The sequence below is a fragment of the Rhinolophus sinicus genome, chromosome 5, assembly GCF_057876585.1.
Source record: "Rhinolophus sinicus isolate RSI-liver-muscle chromosome 5, RSI-T2T, whole genome shotgun sequence".
Classification (NCBI taxonomy): Eukaryota; Metazoa; Chordata; class Mammalia; order Chiroptera; family Rhinolophidae; genus Rhinolophus; species Rhinolophus sinicus.
In genome coordinates, this window is record NC_142505.1 from 73938297 (window position 1) to 73962233 (window position 23937).

Sequence of the window (23937 nt, forward strand, 5' to 3'; positions counted from 1 at the left end):
CCTATATTTTAAATTTTGAAGACATTAAAATTAGTGTTTTGTATATTCAACATTTGTTTATAGTTACCCATCTACTTACTCTTTCTAGTGTTCTTGGTCTCCTCCTTCATTTCCATGTTTTCGTCTGGGATCTTTTCTTCTGCTTGAAGAAATTTCTTTAACATTTCTTTATACTAGTATTTTGATATAATGATGATCGGTTTCTTTCTTTAATTTGCGAAAACATGCCTTTGGATTGTGGTGGCCCAGTGAATGTGGATTTCAAGCTCCCAATTTTTGTGTTAAAAATGTCTTTATTTCATTATAATTTTTTCTGTAGTTTTTATGTCAGTGGCCTCCCTCTCACAGTATACTACGTTTTCCATTTGTTTGTAGTTTTTATTTGTGAACTCATCGTCAGTGGGAATTTACTGCTTGCTGAGATGCTAAAGTGTTTTATCAGAGTGAAAATTTATTTGTTTTTACTGAACTGAAATGGATTTCCCCAGTGTAGGACCAATTTGTACATTATGTTCATGGATTAGTATTTGTGTATGAATCTTTGTTCCTTACTCACTAACACCTATCCCTGAGATATTTTGAAACACACCCATTATTTAATAAGCCTGATATCATATCTGATACCCAGGTGGTGACATCAGTGACTCATGATCTTATCATTCCAGATCTGAATTTTTTAAAAGCTTTATTCTTGTACTTGGGAATTCTTTTTCCTTCAAGCTTAACTATACATTAAAATTTATGTACATTACATGTTATTTGGCATGTCTATATGTTTTTCTCAAAAGGAGGCTCTGTCTACCATGATGCAGGAACACATAAACAACATTTTAGTGCCTATACAATATTCTGCCTTATCTGACTCTAGAGATTCACTATACATTTATTAAACTAATATCTTTTCTTTTTGTTAAAAGTCACTTTTTCCTTAATGTTCATAAAAACTGTACTGTTAAGAATGCTATAGATTATGTAAAGATTTAAGAGAATCTGGAAGCCTGTTTTAAAAACACATTTATAACTATACTGATATTAAAGTCATAACTTGTATAATTGTACTTTTATATTATTGGATCATCATCTTGCCTTTTAATGGAACATAGACAGATAATTAGCAAACTAGTAAGGCAAATTATTGTTTTCAATTTGAATGTAATCATGTAAATGGGTTTCATATTATCTGGGCTCCATCATTAAATCATCCTACATACTTTTTTCTAATTAGTGGATAAAATACATTTTGATTTCTCAAAATTATATTTTTATTTAAGGCCCTGCATTGAATCACATTTTATATTAATCTTTGTTTCAGGGAATTTCTCTATATTCAGGTAATTTCTTTAACACACCCCTTATTGAGGATGTACTAAATACAGCGTTGATGCAGACATGTACTACACGGCTTGCACCTTTAAAGAACCCAAGCTACCATCTATGAGTAACATCAGCTCTCGCAACCATCTCCTTACCCTTTTTCCTGCTTAGTCCTTTGTTCAGGAGTCCCCACACCCTCCCAATTTCCACTCAGTGGAAACCTCTGGCTAACCTCTGCCCACTCAGTGATACTGCCAAACTGTTTCCTTCTCTAAAACCCTTTCCAGCTTTGATTTTTCCCTGTCTGTCTCTTCTTTTATTCTCACATAATATCCTATGTACATCTTTATGTCTTAATGATCGCATTTTAAAATGAATATTTGTGGCTCACGCTTCTGAAGGCATGATCAGCATGTGTTCATATTTGGACCTCTGGTACTTATCACATATAACATTTCTTGTTGCATTAGGCCCCCAAGTAATAGTGGCAATCATAGGTAAATAACACATATGGTACAATCATAGTGTAAATAAGTGACCTAGGACTGTGCCAGGATTTTGTGTTAGGAGAACAAGTATTTTGAACTCAGGTAGTCTAGCCAGTGGTGAAAAACAACAGTTCTGGGCTGAATCACTTACTTTTGTTATGATACATCCATCTGAATACATAAAAACTCTGATTTGCCAATTAGTCCATTGTTGTAACATGCATTTTAGGGGTCTCTGAGCATCTTAATAAGGTATATCATATCATGTCCAACTGTACGATGTGTGTTTTGTTTTCAATGAGAGATTCTGTTGACTCCCAGTGCGTGCTTTGATTCATTTTTAGGTGAAAAATTACAGGTTATTTTGATTTCCTTTGTATTTCCAGAATTTTTTATATTAAAAGAGTGCTTTAAAAAGGGTCTGTACTACATCTATCTTTAAATAACAGCTGTATTAAATCCTTTTTCCTCCTAACCTCTATCCCTTATTATAATAAGAAACATGTGAGCTTTGGAAGGGAACTGAAAAGCATGGTCTTTTAAGCAGAATAATGCAAGTCATTTAAATTAGTCATGGTTACAATCATTCTCCATAACTTTCAAGTCAAGGAAAATCTTCTTGGTGTGCCAAATGAAAGAACAATGAAATTTAAATTTATCAAAGTCTTAGTCAAAGATTCAGACCTTACACTTAAATAAAAGAAGATTAGGAATAGAGGGTCATTTTTGGTTGTCAAATTATACCCTGGTCTGTAAGAGATTCTATTAATTACTATTTAAATTTCATAGACATGATTATAATTTTTATAACTTTAATTTTCTCATTATAAACACTTATGTGAATTTGAAAAATGGGAAAAGAGGGAAAAAAATTACCTACAATCTCTCCACATGATACAATTGCTATTATCTAGTTAACATATTTATGTAGTAGTTTTGTTCTGCTATGAAAATGTGGTTGTATAGACTTTTTTAATACTTAGTTGTAATCATATGTCTATGTCAATATGTACTCATCATTCTTGAATTATATTTTATAATATATATCTTATGTATTATTAATTAATATTTATCACCATGATTTTTTACATGACCACACAATATTCACTGATTTCCCATAACCTTGTGAGAAATCTAGTGCTCCCAGAGAGGTCACTGTTCATTCTTTCCCTTCCCCTATACCACATGCTGGTGCCAGGCAGATACCAAAGTTGCATTCCTCTTGCTTCCTGCTGCTGCTTCTAAATCAAATCTCTCCTGCCTCATATAAAAACTCTTCATTTGAAGCTGAAGCTCTTGGGCTTTACAGTCTCATCCCTCATTGTCGCTGTGATTGATTTATCTCCTTGATTCTCACTCATATGTCCTGTGAATATTGGCCACCTCTCCCACCTTCCTGAGTTAATTGTGATTATGTGCAGTTTAATGTTTGCATAATCTGCCCACCCAACACTACTTAATAATTCTTTGACCTCATTCTTGATGATTTCTACCTCTTCCCTTTTCTACTCTCGTGGCAATACCTAATCATGTCATGAAACTTGACTTCTGAAATCTTAAACCCCTCAATCCCAACTTCTTACCACAATTTCCAATATTTTTTTGGGAAGTGTCTACTCTTTTTCTTCATTTGATGACTCCATTCTCCTGACCACTGTATTCTGTTCTCCAAATTATCAGGTTCCCTTTGACCCTACTTTTTCACTTATCTAGCATAGAGCCCTACAAGTTCTGTTCCTTCTTTTCACTCTCAGTTTGATTGACAACTCTTATACCCTTTGATTCTTCCTTTATACCTGATCTACAAAACCTCAACCCATATTGAATTCAAATATTACTTTTCTCTGATTCAGCCATTAGGTTGGCTATCACTCAACTGGGTGTATTAATGCTCCTCCAGGCTCGTGCTCTCCATCCTCAGCTGAACCATGTGTTTTCTGACCCATGTACATTAAGTATTTCACTAGTACTTAATCAGTTGTCTTTCCCTTTTCTCTCAGCTTCTCTATTCTAAGCTTTCATTTCTTTTCCAAAAAATATTATCTAACTCCCATCCACTTTTGACCCATGCATCAGATAACGTTGCCTTCTTTTTCACTTAGACGCACAAGAATATCAGAAAGTAATTCCTTAACTTAACAAGCTATAACTATGAAAGTCCTACAGCAAACATATTCTATTGTGAGACTGTAAACAATATAGAAATATAGAAGATAAAGAATAATATAAAAGGGATAAGAACTGGAAACAAGTGACAAAACTATTTTTATTGGGGGGTCATATATTTGAAGGGGTATAGGAGAAGAAATGTAAAACTTATTAAAGTGAGTAAATATGATATGTACTGGCCCATGGAGCAAAGGGATATATGAAATGGTGACAAGCCACATTAACTGAATTTTAAATCTCTATATGGTGATGGATTATTTCAGTTGTGCTGAAAGAAGTGGTGAAATAGATGGGTGTCCTAAGGGAAATTTTGTACCAAACAATGGTCGTTGGCATGCTGAGCTTAATTTAGTATTAATTTAGTATTTTTGTGGGACATTTAATCCCAAATAATATCTTTAAAAAATTTTTAAGTGCTCAAGAGAATTTTAATACTCTATTAATAGGAGGTATATTTCTTTCACCTTCCTTCCCTCCCTTCCTTCTGTCTTCTTCCCTTTTTTCAATTATGACATAAGTTAAATTAACTCCCAAGTCTTTCTTTTTCATTTTTGATTGTATTAATAAGTACGTGACTTAGCTCTCTTAAAATTCATGTTATGTTTAAGAATTTTAACAGTTTTTATTTCATTTGTTGTTTAATGGAACTAGATAAAGAATATTTTCTCTTTTTCCTCTTCTCTCTTCCCCAACCCCTCTCTGTTTATCACTACCTCAGTTTTTCCTTCCTATTTTATTTTGATTTAACCTTGAAGTAAGTTCAATTGCCTTAATAAACCAAAGTAGGGCTTGTTATGTCTATTCATCCATTATCCGTCCATCCACCTCTCCATTCATAAAGAAGTCATTTCATCTTTTTGTAGATTTCATCTATTTGTAGATTTAAGTTCTATAAAATCTTAATTTCTAAATATATAGAAAAAATAACGTCTATATGTATATTTCCCCTTAGCTGTTTTATCCTATAATTATATTTTTAAAATAATATGTTTATACTACATTTTGCTTAAAGAATATATCTCATTTCCTTGGTAGGCCAGTGAATACCAGGCATTGACATTCTGCATGAAGGTTTGAATGTGTAGTTGAGGAATTCAGATATACTTTCAGCTAATTTCCATTTTCAACCTTCCTGCAAGGCCTCTCCTTAAACCTTGTATGCCTTTGTCTTAAACCTCCCTGGGGGTTCTACCACACTCATAAAATCCTTCTCTCCTGTCACTTTGGCTGTGGCTTCACTGAATCAATTAATATCCTTCATCAATCTTCTATGTTTCCCAAACATTGGCAAAGTGATTTATTCTTTTATTTAAACTTAATGATTCCCTGCCATTTCTTTTTCAAGTTTCTGGAGATAGGAGAAAACTCATAGGCAGTCAGGTAACCAACAACTCTGCACTAAATTGTTATCAGAAGCAAAATAAATGTTGGCTGGTAAATGGAGTCAAAGTTGAGTTTAAACCCCCATTCTATCGTATTTAGTAGTCATGTGATTTTTTGGCAAATCATTTTGCCCATCAAGACCTTAATATTTTCATAAAATAAGATTAAATTTATTTTATAAGGATATGAGAATTAGAGAATATACAATGAGTTCAATAAATACTAGATACTATTTTAATGACTTCCGTTATTAGAAATGCATTAAAACTCTTAGAAGATTACAATCCCTTTTGTTAAATGATATCTATTCAGGGATTTATCTTAATTGGTAAATAATACATAAGTCTTTAACTAAACAGTATCAGTCATTTCAGATATTATCATCTTTACTGATAATTTAAACCAAAAGATCAAATATCTTGCTGAAAGTTTATCTTAAATAATATTTCAGTATCATATGCTCTGCAGTCAGGCCATGTTATTAGCCTGACTAATTTGCAGATGAAACATTTTCAATTTTTCAAGTATCACAGATAGTTTTTATGTCCTATTAGTTAAAATAGTGTTTCACAAAATTAAACTTCAAAATTTTATTAACTGAAAATAGAAATGTATGTTCAAGAATGTTCTATATGTACTTTATTTTATTTTAAGGTTTTTCTTTGAAAGTAGGTTCTTCACAAGAATTGAAAAATATCTTAACATAATCATTGCTTTTTAAATTTACATTTCTAAGATGTAACTATTCATTTATCTTCAATGACAATGAAAAGTAGTATTTATAAAGTGCATTCTTACAGTATGCCTTTTGAGAATTGGATAACTGACAAAATAATTTCAGCTAACATATAAAATTGAAAAGAATATTAATGCTTTATTGAGTGACTTATCCATAAACAGTTTCCCCTAAAATTCCATTTACAAGGGCTAGATACCAAATTTAACATTGACATATTTTTTATTTCTTAACTTTTTGTTTGTTCTATTAATACCTAGCATAAATATTTACATTTTAATTCTGACACATCACAGTTAGTGTTTGTATTTTTCTAGGTATCGCTTACTTGAGTGGAATGTGTAGTGAAAAGAGAAAATGTATTATTGCTGAAGATAATGGCCTGAATCTGGCATTTACAATTGCTCATGAAATGGGTCACAAGTAAGTAACAATTCTGGCTATTCTGGCGTATTAGCATATAACTTTATAATTTGAGTTATTGAAGTACTTGCTTATTTTTTCTTTTTTTCTTTGAGCTTAAGTTTTTTAAAACTTAGGGGAACAAAAAGAGGTGGAGAAGATCATCTAAATTTAAAGAGTGTCTTCTGAATGTTGTAACCATTCCTGATAGTTTGAATAACATTTTATTACATTATTAAAATCCTTATCAGGACAATCATTGCATGGCACATGATTGATTTCACTACACATTTTCAAGTGATAAAAATATTGAAATAATTGTGACACTGCAAAGCTATGTATTATTTAAACATCCAAGGAAAATACTTCATGCAAGTGAAAATACTTGCAGCCTGTAACAGTACGATGCTTGTCACTACGCAACACAGAGTGAAGCAATTCATCTGCATGGTTTAGGAGTAATGAAATTGGAAGAGACGTAAACTGGGCACACAATTTATATGTAATGCACATTCACTATATCTCAGGCACAACCTAAGCACTTTACATAGATTAGTTCATTTAAAACTTACGAAAAGCAAGGATCTCATTTTACAGATAATATTAATAGTAGCATCAATAATTACTAATAGTAACACTTATATAGCACCTACTATGTGCCAGGCACATTTCTACATGCTTTATATATCCTTACATTTTTGTGTGGTAGTGCTGTTAGAGTACCCATCTTATATGAGGGAAAACTGGAGTTTAGAGAAGTTAATTTACCAACCCCACCACCAAAGTTATGAAAACACTAAGTGTTGGAAGAAGGATATGAACTCAAGTCATCTAACTAGGTCATACTATTTTGAATTTCTTCATTAAGTTTTCTGCTACCTTTGGGCCTTAGATACCTCATCAGTAAAATGGGGATAATACATGTGTTATTAGGTTGGTTCTGGATTCCAGTTACATAAGAACTATGCACATATTTACAAGCAGTATATTCTCGTGGAAATACTGTGGGTTAGGGAATCAGACTTAATGTTGACCGAAGGTTTCCCTACATGGTAGCAGTATCAGCCATACAGATGAGAAGTATTTTAATTGGACTCAGATTTAGTAAGGTTTTTCTCAGGGAGGTGATCTTTATGGAAGCTTCTTTGGTCAAAGACATTATTTAGTTTGGCTGGCAGTGTTTTAAAACTTGAATCAGCCGTCAACATTAAAAAGTATAAATTTGACATAAAAATCAAATTTCCAGACCTGGTAACACAAGAATCACAGTCCCATACGGCAGTAATTCCGGGGAGCTGAGTAGCATCTATACCCTGGAGACTGGGCCCATCTTTCCCAGCCCATCACAGGCTATAACGTTCTAGTATGATACACCCAGCTCACTTCATTTTCATTATACGCCTGGACTTTGTAGACTATTGAGTAAAGTTAAGTTGGAAGTGAAATTTGATTGGTATCAGAAAGCTTAGAAGATAATTTATACAGGACATAACAGTGTTTGATTTAAAAAATCCTTTTTATTCAAGTAAACTGAAGTACAGGAAAATGATCAAGTCATAATTATACAGCTCAATGAGTTATCAAAAATTGAATATATCCATGTGCCCATAACCTAGTCCAAGAAATAGGACATTATCAACAGTGATTGATTTTTGAGGTCACTTTTTATATGTGTGGCTAGAGTTTCATTTTCTCCCATGCAGGCTTTGAGTCTTCAGTCGAGTGTTCTAGAATACAAGTTTGTTATTTAAAAAATAACAAACCAATAAAATAAATAAATAAATACACATTAAAGTCATCATCCTTTAGGGAAAGTATGCAGCGCAATAACCTTATTTAATATTGCACTGCAGAAATAATGGGATTTAGAATCTTAATTCCAATACAGTTTTTATAGATGATTTTAGTTTACTCATACTAGGAAAAACCACATGCATAATTTGATGAAAAATGTTGAGAATAATGTTTAAAGGGAAGAAAAAGTTACTACTGTAAAATTTTAAGACAATAAATGCAAATTAATCCTAAACATAATTCTTATAAATTAAGTTTCGAATTAATTTTCACTCTTTAGCTATGTATTAATAGTTTGATATATAAGCAATCTGAGTACATTTTAATGAAACGGATGTTAAATAATTTTGTTAACTACCCTAAATAGTAGAGAGTTCACTTAGAAAAATTCATTTGCTTTTTAAAAGCAGATAAGTAAAATTGCTTTCTTCAATCTTGTTGTATTCTAAAATGTAAGAAAAGCACTAATTCAAAGAAGCAGCCACAATACATGTTACTTCATGAACATGTAAAGGCTTGGTCAAGAACCTACAACTACTTAAATGAAAAACTGAATGATATGATTTAAGGAAAGGCCCCTTCAGCTTTATGTAGTAGAAACATTGGTTTATGATCAGGAACTCAGGTTGGAATGGTGAAAATGGTAGTAAAGTATTATTTTATTTGACTTTTATAGAGCTGCACCCAAAATCAATAGAGATGTGCCAAAGGTATGTGTAATGTTTGATGGACTAAGACCAGCAGGACATGCGATATATGTTGAACTACTTAGTTGCTGAAAGTTCTCCTTACTAATAAGCAATGTTTGTCTTGAAAGTAGAGACTAGTGTTTTCCTGATGCTAGAGAATGGGAGACACCAGCAGGGAGAATAACGGTGTCTTTATAAAGAACAAACAGACAGGGGGGAGTTCATCTGTTAAATTAGATCATCATCATCCAGTGTAAGACACAAAGCACAACGAAAGAAAAATGTAGGAAGAGGAAATTTTAAAAATGTGTATCTATATATAGCCTCTTAAATAGGGAAAGTTTTCATAGATATTAGATAATTACATCTGTGGATCCTGTGTACACACACACACACACACACACACACACACACACATCAATAGAGCTCTTTTAATTAGAGGTATAATTAAGAGTCAGCTACTTAAGTAAAACTATTAAATTCTTATTGTTTTTTTTTCTTTTTGGATTTCTTTCTCTTCTTTTTTCTTTTTTTTTTTGGTTATAACTTCTTCCCATATAGGTCCTAATATAGGCAGAAAATGGATCATATAATTCTGCAACCCACAATTTTAGAGTGGCAGAATGATCCCATTTAGATTTGTCAATTCAAGAATACCTTTGTAATCACACATAAGATGTTTTTAAACTGATTTGGGGTGAGTATACTTATGTTTGTTGCCTTGAATTTGATTTCTAGAAAATCCCAGAGCAACACCACATATAGCTGGAAAAATCTGTATGGAGCACTTGACTCTTGGGGTGAGAATTTAAGTAATTGAAGAGAACAAAAAAATTACGTCTTTGACTATTACAAAGGAATCTTAAATAATGTCAGCAAAAATATATTGAATTTTTCCTTTGGGAAACTGCTAATTTAAAAAAATCTTATATATAATGATGTACAAAGTATAGGTTAGAATTCATAGTAAGAAAGGAGCAATAAATGATTTATACCAATGTTTTATGTTTCCCGTTCAAAATTATTTTTCCTTTTAAACAATAGGTCAGGGGAGTGATTATTTTTCTTATAACCAAAATATTTCAAGAATGGAATTTTTATTGGTATTGTTTTTATACTTATGAAATATGAATGAGATCTTTATTAATTTACTGTGACAAAGGCTGAAATTTTATCTTTATAAATAAAAATATTTTAGGTAACTGTTCATGTATTTGACAGGGTTTGTTCAGTGCATATGTATACACATATTTACTACATTTTATATATTTTAGATGATCTTTATGAACAACAACTTGTTTGATTTCAAGCCATAATTTATTATTAATATATTATCTGTGGTTGGGGGCCAGGTTCAGTGATTTGCTAAAGGACTCACAAAGCTCAGCAAAGCTGTTTTACTCACAGTGATAGTTTATTACAATGAAAGGATATAGATTAAAATCAGCAAAGGAAAAAGGCACACAAGGCAGGGTCCAGGAGACACCTGACACAAACCTTCCCTTGTCCTCTCCCATTGGAGTTGTGCAGACAGTGCTTAATTTTCTCAGCAATAATGTATGAAAAATACACAGCTTATTGCCAACCAGAGAAGCTAACCTGAGTCTTGGTATCCAGGGTTTTTACTGGAGTTTGGTCATGTGGCTGTGGCTGACCACCCACAAGGCAGACCTCCAGTCTCCATCCCCTTCAAAGGTCAAGCTGGTCCAGGTCCCCTCACCACCAATCGCATCGTTTGTATCAACTGTCTGGCATGTCCCAGGGCCCCCAGGTAAACAGAGATATTCTTATCAGGCAGGATATTCCAGAGGCTTAGAAGTTGCCTCCTAGGAGCTGGAGGAGGACCAGACCTTTCTCTGGAACAGTGCAGGTTTTGGACCACCCAAACTTGCCGAGTTAACTCTTTACTGCACAATTACACAATATTTTTAAAGTCTTAAAAAATACTTTTATTAGGTTGCTAAAGGCTACCTAGCAAAAATAATGCCTTCTTTTAACAGAAGGCATTGCACTAAATACTGTGTATTCATATCTAATCCAATCTCACAAAAATCTTGAACTGAGTATGGTTATTATCATGTTTTTGCAGAGGAGGAAACTGCAGCTAAGAGAGATTAATTTTTCAGGGGTTCTTTTGATATTAAGAGCATACTTTTCCTATCAAATATACTGTTAAGATTTTCTTTTAGTTAACTTAATCTTGTTTTTTAATGTTTTTGATCTACAGATAGTTTTTAGTTGTCAAATCTCATACTGTCTTTTATTATTTATAGTTTTTTTTTGCAATTAGAAGTGTTTCCTCATTCTAAAATTAGGTAAACATATTTTTGTCTAGTTGTTTTACATTTTCTTCTCTCTCTCTCTCTCTCTCTCTCTCTCTCTCTCTCTCTCTCTCATTTTCTTTCTCTCTTTATCTCTAGCCATTTAACACCACAAGTCCATCTAGAACCTGCTTTAGTATATGTAATAAAGTTCTCTCCATTAAATTTGATTTTATCATTAACTGCTCAGTAAATTATCTTACTTTTCAAAATGTGGTTTGTGATAAGGAGCAATGCCAGAATATATATAGTACATTTCTTGCTTCATTGAAAAAGTCTTGAAATGAAAAAAAAAGTTAGCTGAACTAAACTGTGTGCTTAGTGATGTACCTGATTTACCTTCTATGCCAGCTACTTATCTAGATACAAATCTGTAAAAAGGAATTTGCCTAATGGAGCCCGGGGCACAGACCACACGCTGAGTAGCCCTGCCCTGTAACACTTATTAATGCTGAGTCAGTATTGCATAGGAAGTCACATGTGAACTGCTAGCCAGCTTTCTTTTTATTTTAGCCTGAAAGGTGGTCTGTGCATGGGTCATATAGCTCTGTCCTTATATATTTATGAAGTACTTTTAGACATAAATCCTGGATGAAATCCATTGCAAATAGTAAAAGTTCTTCTTTTATACAGGTATTTTGTGGTGTTTTAGATTGTTACATAAATATAAAAGTATATTCACACCATACACACCACATATGGTATAGCTACGGTATATATTTATACTTTTTGTTTTATATATGTTATATATTATACATCTCACATCCTTTTTTCTTTAGGACCACAAATAAATTCAGTCATCTTTGAATTCCAACCAAAAGTAAAATAACCCCTTTAATATTACAGAAGCTTTTGCTAAAATTTAACATCAGGTCTTGGATATTATGAAATATGTAAAATATCAGGGAAATAATAATTTTAAAAGTAATTGTTAATAACATAATCCTGTATTTTTCTGACCTTTCTAAATCTGGAGATGTATTGGACAGCAAAACTTTCCTGGCTTAGCACTGAGGCCAAAGACTTATGCTCCTACATGAAAAAGGAAGGCAAGAATATTAGCTTCTTTTTAGAGATAATGATTGCCAAAGCTCATAGAGCTAATAACCTGAGTGAATGTTCAAATTCAAGTCTATCCAAATCTAAAGTGCATATTATTAATTACTTCAGGAATATCGAAGGGTACTTCTAATTAACTTTACTCAGCGTACTACTGGGCTGGTCTGTATTATCTGCCCCACCTATTTCTTCCACTATACTTCAGACTATGCTTCCTTTCTTTCTCAGCACTAGAGTTTTTACAATGTTTCTAGTGTACCATGGTTCCTCACACTGTAGGATATTGTCACATGCCACTCCCTCTGTCTAGAATACTCTTACTTTCCAGCTTTGAGTAATTGTCTCCTGCTCATAATTCATACAGCATATCAACCATTTCTTGCAGTATGTGTTCTGTGTAGGTCAGTCACTATATTATATATGTAAGAGCATCATTGCTTTATAAATGTGCATTATTTATCTATTAGATACATAATTCATAGTCTGTAAGCACTAAGAGGGAGTGAACCATGTCTATATTTGATTATCATGGGATTTTGAATGCGTTTCACAGTGGTTGGTTCATATTAGACATTCAATAAATAGGGATTAAATAAATGAATGCTTTAATATAGTAATTAGTAAAATATTCTTATGCGTAGAACATCCATGGAAATTTATTAGAGAAATACATACATTTCAAAACTTACAAGCATGCTTTTGAAAAACACATAGGTCAAAAAAAGAATCATTAGGGAAACTAGACTATTCTCAGGCTTAAACAATAACAAATATACTATTTAGCAACTTTGTAGCATGCAGATAGAGCAGCAGATAGAGGAAAATAAGTAGTCTTAAGAACACGTAAAAATTGAATGAGGAAATAAATAATCTAAGTCTTAAAATTAAGAAGTTAGAAAACTAAAAATAAAGGTAAGGAAATTAGAAAGAAGAAATCATAAAGACTAGGAAATAATAAGAGAGAAAAATGCAATAATAATAATTAGATTTATTAAGTGCAAATAAAGTAGACCAATTTGATTGATCAAGAGGAAAAAAGGGCACAATTCAACAGTATTAGAAATGAGAAAAGGAGGCATAAAAGATACCAAAAATATTGAAGACACTGATACACTGAATACTTTAGTGGCAAAAAAATTAAAAACAGATGAAATAGAAAAATTTGAAGAAAATATAAGAAGAACATAAAGCTCTACAACCATTTAAAGAAATTGAATCTGCACTTTAAGACCTTTCCCCTGAAAAATACCAGGTTCAGGTATAGGAATAGATTCAAACAATAAATAATACTAATATTAATCTAATTTTTCTAGAAAATGAAGAAACATTTTCCAACTCATTTGAGTCTAGTATTATTGTAATATAAAAATCTAAAAAGGGCAAATATGAGGGTGAAAATTACAGTCATTTTTTTATCTGAGGATGCAAAAGTGACAAGGAAACGTTTTCTTTCTTTTATTTTTTTAAATTGGGGAATATTGGGGAATAGCGTGTTTCTCCAGGGCCCATCAGCTCCAAGTCAAGTCACTGTCCTTCAATCTAGTTGTGGAGGGCACAGCTCAGCTCCAAGTCCAGTCCAAATGAGCCATCCAGCCGCCCCTCCGGGGGCTCAGTGAGCTGGAAGGCACAGCTCACTGGCCCATGTGGAACTTGAACCAGCAACTGTGTCATTCAGAGTCCATGCTCTAACCAACTGAGCCGTCCAGCTGCCCAGGAAACATTTTCAGTCATGTATAAACAAAGGTAATATACAAGGGAAAAATCTTAATCCTCACATTAACAGATTAAAGATAAAAACTACACTCTCTCAGTAGAAACAGAAAAAATCCAATAAAATGAAATTTACTCATGTGTATTACCAAAACCAATAGGAAACATTATTCTTGGTGGTGAGATACTAGAAATATCCTCTACAAAATTCAGAAAACAACAAGGATCTCAGTACACCTGCTTCTATATGTGTGATGGGAATACAAACAAGTGCAGCATGTTGGAAAAATAAATAAAAGATGTAGGGATGAGAATAGAAGACACAAAGCTATTTTAATTTGCAAATATGATTGCGTATATAAAAACACGATAGAATGTACAAGTATGGAATTAATTGATGAGTTTAGTAAGATGATTGGATATATGGCAGATATACAAAAATCAAATGTCAACACAGAAATAAATAATATTTTTAAAAGGATACTATTTACTATAACAATAGAAAACACAAAGTACTTAGGAATAAATCCAATGAAATAGGGAAAGTATATACCCTTTAAAATTCATTAAATTAAACCTTTATCAACGAAAATGTGCCATGTTTGTAAATAAATACAGTAACTTACAGCTGTCAATTCTGCTATAAATGATTTAGAGGGAGGTCCATGGAAATTCTAATAAATATGCCATCACAGTTTTTCGTATGGAAATTGGCAACGTATTTCCAAAATTTGTGTATAAATCCAAATTGCCAAAATCGTCTTGGAGAAGGAATAGATGAAGGTCGAGGCAAAGATAGAGGAAGATGAGGAAGAGAATGACGTGGGAATCTTGCTCTAACAGAAATCAAGACCTATTATGAAACTATAGGAGCTAAGACATTTTGATATTTATGCAGATATGGTCAGATTAAAAGAATAAAATACAGTCATAAATAGGTCCATGAGTATATGAAAACCTGATGTCTGACCATGGATTGTAAATCAGTAGAGAAGAAAGTTGACTATTCAGAAAAATGTGATGGTTTTCTGCATGTATATAAATGAAATTAAATACCTTCATATGATTTCTAAAAATCAATTCCGGGTAAAATAAAGACTGATAGATCACTGATAAGACTTTTAAGAGAAAACATGTGCATAACTTTAAAACTTAAGGCTTGGAATGATTTCTGAAACAGCACACTTTTTGTGGGCCTTCTTTTTGAAGGCAGAGGCATGAGGTATGATGGAAAAGTCTGACAGCGATCTTAGAATTGGTCTTTTTCACATTTCTTATTTGTGTGATGTTCCCTGTAATACTTAAGTTATATTAGCCTACGCAATACACATACAGATACACACATATGTATATATATTATGTATAAACACATAGCATTTGTTTTTATGAAAATATTTCATAATTGTAAAATAAAAATAAAACTAGGAAGGAATGGCAAAATGAGCATTATATGTGTAATTGGAAAACTCAAGACAATCTAAAAAAAACCTTTTATAACAATAAAAGAATTTTTATTGGCCTGTTGTAAAACTATTTAAAAATTTTGTTTCCCAATGCATAAACAACAGCCACTTGCAAACTATTAAGAAAGAAAAAAAATCAGTGTATATTGAAGATACCAAAAAAATAAAGTAAAAATTTAAAAGATAAAGTACCTAGGAATATACTTATAAAGGAATGTATAAGATTTATAAAAGGAAAAATTTATAACCACACAGAGAGTCATAAAAGTGGTTTAAATAAATGGAAAGACATTTCCTGGTTTGGAATAGGAACAGACGATATTATAAAATGACAATTATCTATATATAAATGTAATGCGATCTGCCCAAAAATACCAATAGAATTTTTTTTCATTTCTTTTTTTTATTAGACATACTGATTATACAGTCCATATGGAAAAATCAACATAAGAAATTTCTTGTTAAAAAAGTGGTGGGGAGGAGAGAGTGAATGCTATCAGACATTAATACATTTCATAGTAGATAAAGCAGTTTGTGTTGGGGCTTGACTAGGCAGACAAGTCAGTGGAAGAGAGAATAAAAAGAATTCCATTATAAGCAGGAAATGGAAATGGAAATGTAGCATACACTAAAAGCTGCACCTATAATCAGTGGAAGAAAATGAATCATTCAGTAACGAAAGTAGTAAGAACCTGATTCTGTACCTTAGACATTACATCAGAACACACCAAAATGATTCTGTACTTTGAGATATTTTGTTTTGTTTTGTTGCCTTTTTTTGTCTTTTAATAGGGGATGTCAATGATTCTAGATATGAAATCTACAAATATTTAGGGAGGATTCACATAAAAGTAACTACTTGAAATTAAATACCAACTCAAAGAAAAAAATACAACTATCAGATGTACCACAATCAGTGAAAGTATTTGCAACATACGTATCAAAAAGTAGTATTTTCCTTAATATAAAAAGAGCTCTTACAAATCAATACACAAAATGAACAAAGCCCCATTTGAAAAATGGCAAAGGATGTAACCACACAGCTCATAGAGATATATTCATGGCTTATAGAAAATAATTTCAGCATCATTCATAGAATGCGTATTCAGACCATAAAGCAATTCTACTTTTACCGATCAGATGACATAAATCTATACTGATGAATCTGTATTTACTCTCCTTATAAGGTCCATTTGTTTCCCTTGGCAAGAAAACTTCTGCTTTCTTCCTTCATTTTCTCTTTCTGTTCTTTAGATCATTTCTTCAGTGAAGTAGTCCACAAATAGGTTAAATACCTTAATATATGCTCTTATAGGGTCTATGTAGTTTTCACTTCTAATGTTTTTCACAGTTGCTGGTTTACATTATTTGTATGATTATTTGGTGCTTAATTTGATTGTGCTTCCTGAGTACTGTGTGTTGTTTGTGTGTGTGTGTGTGTGTGTGTGTGTGTGTGTGTGTTATTGTTTGACAGTGTATCTCTAACACCTTTCATGTGTGCTCAGTAAATAGCTGTTAAATGATGTTTTGATAACAGTGTGAAGTAAATGAAAAGTGTTGGAATGTGTGGAAAAACATATTCTTAATACATTTTTGAGAGGAGTATAAAGTGGTGCACTATTTTTGGAGACCATATGGCACTATTTATCTAAATTTAAATAGAGGATTGCTTGTGAATACAGTTTCAGTTCATTTTGCCAGCTTGAGTAGAGAACATTTTAAATTATAATTTAATTTGTATTTATGTTTCTTTGTTTACTAAAATGGTTGAACATCTCACCTTTTTCTGGCTTCCTAAATTTAGCTCCATTACATAAAAATATGTAGCCAATAAAAATAATCATAAGGACTTAAAAATGGTCACTATTTTACATTAATAAAATAGTATTTATTTTTTGACCATTTAGTATCTGATGACTTAGCACTGCCCTTTTCTAATTATAAGAAGTGCCCCTTTAAGAGATGTTATATTCTTGAAATAATTCTATGGACATAAAATTGTGCACAAAATTGTTTGTCTTGATATCAGCATATGAAATCAGTATATGTAATTGGGCTTTAGCACATTTATGAGAATTCATACTTTTAATAGTGTCAAGAAAATGAAAAAGCTCTCCCAGAGTTCTATATTTTTACAAGTTAAAGCAAACTGCATTGAACATTTGCAATGTATTCACTGATTCAGAATCTCATATGGTAATTAGATTGCCTACTTCATAAAGATGTGGAGTGGATATAATTACATAAGTTAGGGAAACTTAGTTATAAATCATATCATTATAAAAACAGAAGTTTTTTCTACTGCATCAGAATCTCTGGGAATCTGTGTTTTTAAGATGCCCCCCATGTGGTTCCTGCATACATGGAAGTGAGAGAACTGTTATCTTTTTTAATTAAAACTTTTTTTTCAATTATAGCAAATGCTTATGTGTTTTTGGTTTTTGTTTTGCCTTTTGAATCAGGGGGGAAAGACTAATATATATTACTAAACTTGGGCATGGAGACATGGTGTTTCCACTAAGTTGGCAATTCAGAAGTTTCTTCAGAACAGAGAGGCTAATGAGGCAATAAATAAATATACAAAGTTAGTTCCTTGAAGGCAATACAGATTTGGGACACCTGCTAAAGTTTTAAGTATTGCCAGAGTACCAAGAATACAGATGCCTGCTTGTGACTAGTGAGCCTTTGAAATCCATGACATTTGCTTACATACTCTGCTGGAAGTTGTATCTGGACAGAACCAAGGGTAGGGCCAGGTTAGAAACCCTCTTCTTCAGACATTTGCATTTCTGTTATTGCCATCAATATTGTTATCAGTTCTTTAGCGGAGCCATCGGAAATGTCTTTATCTCTTTCTCCCCTTAGTTCTCCACAAATTCTACTTATTCTTCATCTGAAATAGCTATCTCATCTGTCCGTTCTCTGTCGTTACTCCTTCAAGCTTGGACTACTGCAATATCTACCTCAGCGGTCTCCTTGCCTTAGTGCGTTGTCTTTCTAATCTATCTCACACGTTAGATTCAACTTCCTGAATCACAGTCCCCATCTTCAGTTCAGGAATTTTTTTGCCCTTTACCACCTAATGAACTCCAAATTCCTCAGCCTTACATTCATGACTTTTATCGAGTGGTCCCAATCTACCTTTCTAACTTTATAATCCATGTCTCTATTTCATGAATGCAAACAGGCCATACTTTTCAAACTTCATGTCTTTATTAATGCTTTTTTCTTATCCCAACTCCCAGGCCTACTGATGTTTACCTTTTCCAGTTTTATTTATCCATTAATGGCCAAGACAAATACTGTCACTGGGGAAATTAGACCTGAAACCTGGCTAGAAATGTATTTCCTTTTATAACTCCCTTGCACTGTTCATTGTAAATATTACTTGTCACGTAATTTCTAATATGTACTGATTTATACTGATATTTACTTACAGACACACACTAATGGACAACAATCTCTATAAAAATAGGATTACCTTCTAATACATTTTTTCTCCCAAAGCACGATATTGAGTACATTGTACATTATGGGCATTTAAACATTTGTCTTATGAATGAATAAGCATTTGTTGTACGAATACTCATCTCTTGAGATCCAGAGTAGAAGGCAATTGAGTTTCACAAGTAGAGAAGAGGAATTCTTTTAGGTTAAAGAATGCAATTATCTTGACCGAGTAAAAGAAAATACTGTTTTATGACTATACAAATATAAATATGGCAAAATATTTTCCTGTTTTGATACATGATATTTTGAATTCCTATATAAAATAAACTATGTGGAAACACAATAGGTAAATTATGTATCAGTTATGATGAGTCTACCTTGCAGTCTGGTTCCAGGCCTATCCAATTATTTCATGCAAGTTCTGAAGTCATGGACTTGGAAGAGCCAAATCCAGCAGTTTCAGCAATTGAACTATTTAATCTAAAATTCTTCTAATTCAATGAGAAGCTAGCATATACCCCAGGAGGCACCCTGTCAAACATAGATTTGGCTAGTAGCTCTCAGCTTGCTGAAAGAGTCCTTTTTAGATGGGAATAAAGTTTTTGCCTTTAAATCTGCATTAATGTGCAAAGTATATCTACTACAAGAGAAGATATATTCTAAAGGGAGAGTAGACACAGTAAGAAATAAATAAATGAAAATAAAGGCAATACATCATCAACTAGTACTTTTATTTAGGATGGGATATATATGAGCTAATAACAGATTGCTATTAATAGACAATAAGTACATTCTACCTCTAGAAATCCACTGTTCCTTAAAATGTTCAAAATTAATTATTCTGTTATTAATTCTCCTTGGCCGACTTAAATTGGTAACAGCTACATGTAGATTTTCTGCCCCCACATTGTACTTTTTAGAATTCCCTATAGTAAAAGTCACAAGTGTCTTCCTCTAACACACACCCCTTGGTTAAGGTTGGAAACTACAGAGTGGGCAGATGAGAGAAAAAGCACATGAGAGAAATACAGACTTGGACCTGAGTTTTTGTCTTGCCAGCCACTCACTGACTGAAATTGAGGCAAGTCAAACTGAACCAATTTTCTTCATCTCTAAAATTTGGATAACTTTTCCTTTTATAGTTCCTTATTAGATTGGTGTTGCCCTAATTGCATGACACAATGGTTGACACATAATACAGAGTGAATTAGTAATAATAACAATGCATATTATAATGTTTATGAATAATTTATAAAGGAAATTTTCAGCCCTCAATGGTCATATATCTCTCAATTCATTCAAGGAGTGATTTCACATCCTTCCGAATTCTTATTGGATTGGCAGGAAGTGTGCTTATTATGGAGAGTCTTGCAGACCACTAACAGAGCTTTTGTATTTGATACTTTATTTAGATGATACCAGTTAGAGTAATAAGGAGTTCGTCCAAGTTAATAATGATAATGGACTTCAGCCAGTATGGATGTGGCAGCATTCCCATACCAGATTCTATCCAAATGTAGGTTTGGATGTCATAGTGCGTAGGTAGAAGAGGGGGATAAAACCACTCAGCTAATGAATGGCCTTACAAGAACTAGCCTTCTCTTTGCATTTCTCTAACATATCTTGGCATACATATGTTCTAGAGTAAGGCAAGCAAACTTACTTGAGCAGAGTACCTACAGACTTTTCAGGCTACAGTTTCTCTAAGTGAGTAAGAGTCCACATGAGTTTCAACGTTCCCTCAGATTTACAGAATATTTTAATTGCTTCTGTGGTTCTATATCAGTTGATAAATATGTTGACGTGTATTTAATATGGTATTGAACTAAATAGTTGAAGGAATTAAAAAGAAAAATGTGAAAATTTTTGTTCTCTGGACACTTAAATTCTAGGTGATAATAGTTTATATATATTACTAAAAATTCACCAGAAATAAAAGGTAGTCCTGATATGTTTTACATGTCATATATCCAGCACAGAAGTTAAGGACCATGAGAAATATATGCTAGAATTTACTGAAGAATCCTTTATACAGGAAGAAGGCTTCACAATTTGAGTTGTAGTTGTAAATGTAGATGAGCTGGGGAAAGGATTCTGGTAGGACAGGAGTATACGAAAAGGTAGGCTGGAATGAATGTTCTAGTGAAAATTACATTGAAGTCAGTTTGCAGATCACTTGAAAACCAAGATTAAAAGTTTGGATTTGATCCTGTAGATCATTGGTTCTCAGAATTTTGAGTAAGAATTATCTAGAAAGTGTGTTAAAATGTAGTTTCTTAGGCCTTATCTCTAAATATTTTCTTTAGTTGGTTGAGGTTGGGCCAAGGAATCTGCATTTTTACTAACCTTCCATCATCATGCCCTCCGATTCTGGTGCCCCTGGGTCACATTTTCAGTATTAGTGCTTTCCAAGAAAAATGAACAGACTTTGCCTAGGACACTAGTGTTTTGTTTTTTTAAAAAATATTAATGTATTCATAAGAAACTAGGGCAATTAAAGTATTGTACAGTAAGACAAAGAGTTAAGGGGCAGGAAGTCAGCTGGACAGACATTACAACATCCAGAAGTGAAGAGAATCAGTACTCATTTTGCTTGGCAGCAGTTGTAGTCGGGAGGGAGAGATGATGGGTAGAGAGTTTTAAGGAATATAGAACTAACAGGATCTACATGAGGGCAGGGGATGGAGTGTGCCAACTCCAGTAGATAGTAAACTTCTTGAGGGTTGGAACTGGATATTAATTCGTTTTTACAAGTGTTTTTCGAATTGCTAGATAAACCCATTATATCATACACAGCAAAGTCAAAAAGAATTTTTTGTACCTCAACTTTTTTTAACTTGTGATTTTTTTACCTTGTTGAACTGCTTTACGTTGCCTTTTGACTTGCCAATAGAAATACATATTTAATTATTTTGTGCAAGTTGAAATGATTTAAATTATTGAAAATATAAAATGTAATGAAAATATCTTGTATTAATGTCGCGCTTTTTTCCATGAGGACACAGCAGTGGAACCACATCAAAGCAGATACAGCCACTGAATTGTATGAAATTGTCATTTTGTGGAAATATCATCCACTTCCAGTTAGATATCATCCACTTCCAAAATACACATTATTTTCAAATATACATGTCACTAGGGAGAGGGCAAGGTGAAAGCTATATTGATTTTTTCTTATTTAAATTGATTTTTCTTCATAATACATGGCTTTTAGTGGGAACTATATCCTGATAAAGTGTTTAATATGTTCAGCACAAAAATACTTACTCTTTTAAAATATCACTGTTAACAAATCTGATCTTTTCCAAATTATCCAAAAAATGTGAGTGAATTCATAAACGTTCTCTAACTCTTTAAACATCAAAAGGGACCATCTTCAAACTCCAAATGCTTCTCCAGCTTTCCGCAGGATATCACAAAACTTCCTGGCAGGGACTTTTAAACAAGTTGAGAAGTTTTATAAGATAAAAATATTTTTTCAGTTGACTTGACAACCATGTACAATGTTAGTGGAGAGTTTATTTGCCCAAGGCTCTTTGTCAAAATGAATTTAAACTGAGATTATTAAAATGGAGCTCAGTTGCACAGTCTGAGTGAGGTGTTGCTAATGTCTTACTTCGAGAAGTTTTCCATACAATACATGCGACTTGGGGATGGGACGACATATTAAAGGTGCATTTCTGCTGACTGCGAGGACACATTTAAAATTATTCAGAGCACAGTAAACCATTTGCCTAAATGGAGAGTTCCAATCCAGGAAGAGAAGCACTGTAGTTTGGTGGTTTCGAGGTCTCTGCTTGACCCTCAGACGGGTTGGTTCCGAGTCCCCAGCTCCACCATTAACTCAGCACCTTCCTCAGCTGTACAATGGAAGTCATGATAATAGAAACACGATGGGGATATTGTGAGGAGTAAATGATATCATCATTGTACATGATTAATATAGTGACTGGAACAGATTCACGATTAATTGTTTTTTTTTTCAAATCTGTGGAATCAGGACTAAGCAATGTCTCCTGATGATAGTTCCAGATGTGTGGTAAAAAAAACACACAAAAAAACCAACAACTCTGTCCCCATGTAACGATAACCTTTTCTGTTTCAAGTTAAATAGCTTTAGGAAAATTTAACTAATGGTAAACAATGCTTGAATCACCAGATCTCTCCGTGGCTGTAGCTAATTTCTTACATGAGAATCAGGATCCCAAAAGGAAAATGATCATCTGGATGAGAAGTTGTAATCTTCCCAATTTGGAAAATCACATTACACTACTTTTGGGGAAATGTCCAAATTGCTAAATCTTGGAAGTAGTCCCTCTTCTTCTCTCAAACGGACACATTATTTAAGAAGTTTTTATTATTTCTGAAAATGACCAGTTGCCTTTCAAACATAATAGCATTTGTGTATGGTTTGAAAGACTGCATACCACAGATGGAAGAGTTGAGCGTGTTCCACATGGCAAGTGGCTGCTGTCACAGGGTCACCCAGCAACTGTGCCGCAGCCAGAATCTCTGGTGGAGGTGAGACAGTGATGCTGGCAGGGCTGCATCAGAACCGTGCAGTTAGAAATGCATTAGGCACCTTTATCCCTCTGTGGGATTGTGCCATATTTACAATTTCTTATTTTAATTTAACATCCGAACAAAGTGAATTCTTGCCATTATCATGTACTTGGTTTTCCTTAAGTCCATGACTTTCATCAAAGTTGGTAAATACAGCAAATTACTTTTAATGATGTTTATCTCTTTGTGTGTGTGTGTGTGTGTGTGTGTGTGTGTGTTTTGACAAATTAGAATGATAAGATAAAATTTCTGATTTACTGCCCCAATAAAAAGAACTGTTATGCATTCCTACTGTAGTCCAGCATTGTGCCAACCTTTTACATCATCCTCGTGTAATATTCACAGTCAGGCAAGTATCGTGTTTCCCCGAAAATAAGACCTAACTGGAAAATAAGC

At 33.0% G+C, this 23937-nt stretch overlaps 1 protein-coding gene across 3 annotated transcripts in view; it reads left to right on the forward strand.

Moving 5' to 3' along the window:
- ADAMTS19 (ADAM metallopeptidase with thrombospondin type 1 motif 19) overlaps nucleotides 1-23937 on the forward strand; it is a 232549-nt gene that overhangs the window by 103223 nt on the left and 105389 nt on the right. For all 3 annotated transcript variants that reach the window (XM_088798593.1, XM_088798594.1, XM_019756011.3), the window contains exon 8: nucleotides 6408-6513. In XM_088798593.1, coding sequence (XP_088654719.1) covers nucleotides 6408-6513 — 106 coding nt within the window. The remainder of the gene's footprint in view (nucleotides 1-6407; nucleotides 6514-23937) is intronic.